The sequence below is a fragment of the Apaloderma vittatum genome, unplaced genomic scaffold, assembly GCF_000703405.1.
Source record: "Apaloderma vittatum isolate BGI_N311 unplaced genomic scaffold, ASM70340v1 scaffold8933, whole genome shotgun sequence".
Taxonomy (NCBI): domain Eukaryota; kingdom Metazoa; phylum Chordata; class Aves; order Trogoniformes; family Trogonidae; genus Apaloderma; species Apaloderma vittatum.
This window is the reverse complement of record NW_009706384.1, coordinates 38,950-43,633: the sequence shown is the minus strand read 5'-3', so window position 1 is coordinate 43,633 and position 4,684 is coordinate 38,950. Positions and strand designations below refer to the sequence as shown.

At 47.7% G+C, this 4,684-nt stretch overlaps 1 protein-coding gene across 1 annotated transcript in view; it reads left to right on the top strand.

Annotated features, from left to right (window-relative positions):
• Nucleotides 1–2,094: 2,094 nt before the first annotated feature.
• LOC104271174 (fatty acid desaturase 2-like) overlaps nucleotides 2,095–4,684 on the top strand; it is a gene marked incomplete at its 5' end in the record, with an annotated part of 10,404 nt that continues 7,814 nt past the window's right edge. The window contains 3 exons of the mRNA XM_009865772.1: nucleotides 2,095–2,205; nucleotides 3,573–3,770; nucleotides 4,218–4,319. Of these exons, the coding sequence (XP_009864074.1) occupies nucleotides 2,095–2,205; nucleotides 3,573–3,770; nucleotides 4,218–4,319 (411 nt within the window). The remainder of the gene's footprint in view (nucleotides 2,206–3,572; nucleotides 3,771–4,217; nucleotides 4,320–4,684) is intronic.

Genomic DNA, 4,684 nt, shown 5'->3' with positions numbered 1-4,684 from the left:
GTACAGCCAGCTATTCGCTACCCCACTCATTCCGCTCCTCCCTCCTCTTCCACATGGTCTGCAAATTGTACCAGGGAAGAAGATTTGCAACGACACCTAACATTTCAGTGACACATCTCTGGGTTTGAGAGCAGAAAATGCCACAATAACTGAACCACTAGTAAAGGCTGGTCTGCTACCAGTTGTAACCTTGGGCAAGTCAGTCCTTTCGTGTATCACCCCACCATCAAAGGGACAGGACTGGTTTTTTCAAACCTCGGATGGGCTGAGAGAATAACACCCGAGAGGGTGAAGCATACACAAATAATGGCAGAGCAAGTTAAATTCCTCAAAGTAGAGAAGGAGGCTGTTTATTGAGGACAAGCATGTCTTTACATGGGAAGATCCAAACTGTCTGCAGCACAGGGCTCTAGAAACAGCTTTTCTTACCTTCATTTTGGCACCAATAAAGTAACACCAGTGGCTAAGGCGATGCAGTCAAAGAGCACTGGTCTTGCTCCTGCTGGGAAGAGTTTTGCCAGTGATGCACTGGGAAGGACCCAAGCTTCTCCCTGCAGCAACAGGGATTGCTTTGTCCCTGAAGTTGGTTACAAAAGGGGAGAACTTGGGTGCTGGCGTGAGAGCTGAGGGGCACCGGGAAATTGTGGTGCTTTGCAGAAAAAACACACCTCGGCTTCATTTCTGGCATTTCAGTTTGACTTTTCCATTGAAATTACTTCCCCCCTCCCCTTCCTCCTTTCTTCCCCCATAGCCTCGGGCATTTTGTGGCTTTTATAACCTTTCAATCATTCCGCAGAACTCTACTTCTCTCCTGCACCTGCAGCTCTTCCCTCACCCCCTGTGCTGCGCGTCTCACTTCTCATATATCCATTCTTGAACTTCAAGTTAAATGGCTCAGATCGACTTTCATTCTCCCTTTTTACGCACCTCCCACAGCAAATCTTCTGTGCTCAGAGCACTATTCTGAAGCTCAGTCCAAAGCCTTTGGAACCAGGTGAAAGTTTGTATTGATTTTGGTGGACTCTGGCTGGAGTTTCAGAGGGAGGTCAACTCCCAGAAGGGTCAGCTGGACACAGTGAGCCCTTTCCAGCCTGCCCTTCCTCTTTAGAGCCAGAAAGGAGATTTTAGTTGGTCCCTACAAGTGTTAGGCAATGGGACAAAGGTGGAAAGGCTGAAACATGGCACTCCTGACTTCTAGTTTTGACTGGGTTTTTTTTTTCTTTCTTTTTTACCCAACGTTCAAGGCATGTACTGAATAGAAAATATGCAAGAAACCTTACCACATGGATTGATAATTATCAGCTCTTCCTCAAGACCGTTAAACTCCTCAGCATATTTCAGAGTAATGAATAAAGTTGCTTTGTGGTGTAGGTCCCTTTTTGGATGGGGTCCACTGCGAAGTTTGACAGCAAGCACTTGAAGATTAAAGTTTAAAGTTCTGGTATACAACCGAGTTTTCGGTTTGGTTCCTCTCTAAGACATTTTACTTGGACTTGCACTTGGAGTTGCCTCTGTATCTAGAATATGGTTCTAGAATAAAGAAGAATTAAAGTAGCATTCAATTACCCATTTGACAGAACAAAAAGAGAAACGCAGTCTCCAAAATCAAGAGTCACAACTTTTTCCTCAGCTGCCGTCAGGTCTGGCCAAAACATCCAGTAATATTTTTTGTAACTGAGGTTCAGTCACCCCAGTCACCTCCTCTCTTGACCTGCCTGCAGCAGCCGACTTTCCAAGGGTATTTATATCCTGGTGGGGATTTGCACAAATTCCTCCCTGCCTGCCTTCTAAGGGAATTAACCGGATTTACGTATTTAGTTGCTTAGAAAAAAAGTGTCTTGAGGTGCCTTTCACCATATGGCTAGGTAGCATCCCAGCTCTTGCTGTTGGCTTCCTCCTAGATAAGCAAATTCACCAGCCTCTAGTAGAAACAGCGATCTCAGAGGTGGACATCAGGCTGGCACCCTTTTTCCCAGTGATGTGGCGGGGGATGACCTCAGAGGACAGTGCTGGAGGTGGATAGGAGTGACACAATGGGTAGGAAGCAGCAGCTTGCTCCTCATCTCACACGGTTACTCCTTATTTCCACTCCAGGATGCGTTCCAGGCCTTCCATATCAATCCCACCTTGGTGAAAAAGTTTCTCAAGCCATTACTTATTGGAGAGCTTGCTCCAGGGGAACCGAGCCACGACCGAGATAAAAACGTGAGTATTGGTTTCTGAGCTGGTGTTTCTGATGAGTATGTTCCACCACTTATTTTTTGATTCTCGGGATGTCCTCCACGTCGGAGGCAGCGGGTTATAATCCCTACAAGCAGCTCCAGAGAAGGAGAATACTCGTTATCTGAATACCTCCACGTAGCAATGTGTCCATCCCAGGTTAAAATGTGTCTGGGAGGGACACAGCATGGCTCCACAAGCCTTTGCTTTCCCACAGAGCCACTGCTCGTGGCAATCATGTCCCAGTTCTAGCAGCCCATTCCCAGTGCCCAGGCTGGACTGTACTGCAGGGAAATGAGAACTGAGATGTGTGGGCTGGGAAATATGCACCAGCTGTTGTGTCTCGTATCCCTTCTGCTGCTCCTCCTCTGGTGACCAAGCTCTAAAATACATGTTGTCATTTGCCTGTTATGGAGGAAGGAGAGGAATGGGCAAAAAAATCAGAAAAGACTTCCAGACAAGTTGCTCATCACCTCCACAAGACTTGACACTTCGGATTATACCCATGAAAACCCCTTTTTGAGACTCAAAGTGGCTTGTCCTGCTGAGCCTGGTACCAGCAAACTCTGGAGAGCAGCCAGGAATGGCACGGGCTGTTGGCACCTATGGGTGAGGTCAACCAGATGTCTCATTCCAGTGGCTGGTCCTCAGGGGCAGGAACCCAGCACGTACATTTTTCCACCTGCTCAACATCCTCGAGGCAGCTCCGCAGCCCTCCCAGACAGCCCGTTCATTCATTATTCAGGCGCAGAGCACGGCGTGACTCGCTCTTGCCACGAAACTCAATCCTGTCCTGTTGTTTGGGACTGGCCGTGGTTCCAGTATATCTGTGTCACCCACAACAGAAGAGACGATGGTAACCCTCATTTTTCTTCCTGGATGATTGCGCCGTAGCTGAGCCATGTATTAAATAGATGGTGGGATGCTGGGTGCTCATCGTCGGCGCTCTGGACTTATGCGTTAAGCAACAGGGCTGAATTATCTCCTTCTCCAGCTGCCTCTTTAATACTCATAAAGCTCATTCAGACGAGAGTCACTGGCTGATACCACTCTCAGCAGAGCCAGGTAGTGCTGCTGATTCCCAGCAGCAGGCTTGAATTACTCTCCTGGCTCAAGGTGCAAAAGGTCAGGATGTGGGTTCAAACCAGCCAGGATGTTTATTCATATTTAAGTGCTATGAAAAGCTAGAACACAGGGTGAATAGGGTGGCAGGTCCTTTCTTACTTCTGGAGGAGACCACCAACGCAAGAAACAGCCAGGGTCCTGCGTGTGGAGCTTGGTCTTCCTTCCTCAGCCTCATTCAGACGTACTTACACGCTTCATTGTGTGTGTCCTGCACATCTATTTTGCAGTCCCAGCTGGTGGAGGATTTTCGGACCCTGAGGAAGACGGCAGAGGAGATGAACTTGTTCCGAGCAAACCCTTTGTTCTTCTCTCTTTACTTGGGCCACATAATTGCAATGGAAGTTGTGGCTTGGCTAATGCTTTCATACTTCGGGACTGGCTGGATCACAACTCTCATCCTCGCCTTCATCCTGACAACTTCCCAGGTGAGAAGTAGGAGGCTCAGAGCGTCCTGGCCACACAAATCACCCAGGAGAAGCCCTTTTTGCACTGAGCTTCTCATATTAGGTCAATTACCAGTGCAAAATATTCACACCAGTGAAAAATATTCACAATGTACCAGCCACCTTCTGGCCACCTGAGCCCGCTGCTGAGTGTGGCTCACATACTTTTCTCACCTCTTTGGCCTTTCCTTCCACGTGTTGGTGGACTTGGTAGTATCAGGTTTATGGCTGGACTTGATCTTAAGGGTGTTTTCCAACCTAAATGATTCTATGTTCCCCTCCAGAATGAAAACAGAGATCTTCACCTTCTCACTTCAGTTAATTCCCTCTCCTCCTCACACTCACAACTTCCCTTCTATCCCCATTTCCTCGGGCGCTTAATTCTGGTTTCAAACAGCTTCCTAACTACTTGATTTCCCTTCATCCCAGGCTCAGGCAGGGTGGCTGCAACATGATTTTGGACACCTCTCTGTCTTTAAGAAGTCTTCCTGGAACCACATCGTCCACAAGTTTGTCATTGGACACCTGAAGGTAAAGGACATTACGGACCTGGGGCGCTGTGGAAGCAAGCGCTGTCACTTTGACTATGATAAAGTAGTGAAAGCCTAAACTTAGCCTAAGTAGTCTAAGCTCTAAGCCTTTCCACAGTGAGCAGAAGCACAGAGAAGGTAGGACCTGTTGCACACAGAGCTAAGAGACAGTAATCATAGCTCTTACAGAACACAGGCGTTCCACAAGCTTCAGTGGAACCTGAATTTATAGCAGCTGAGGAAAAGTCTTATTAAATTGCATCACCTTTTATTTTAACATCCTGTCCTCTTCTAACCAGCTGCTCCACTAGGGTATAATATTTTTCAAATGGCCCGTCTCGCCCCATCCCTCCCACTGAAGATCCC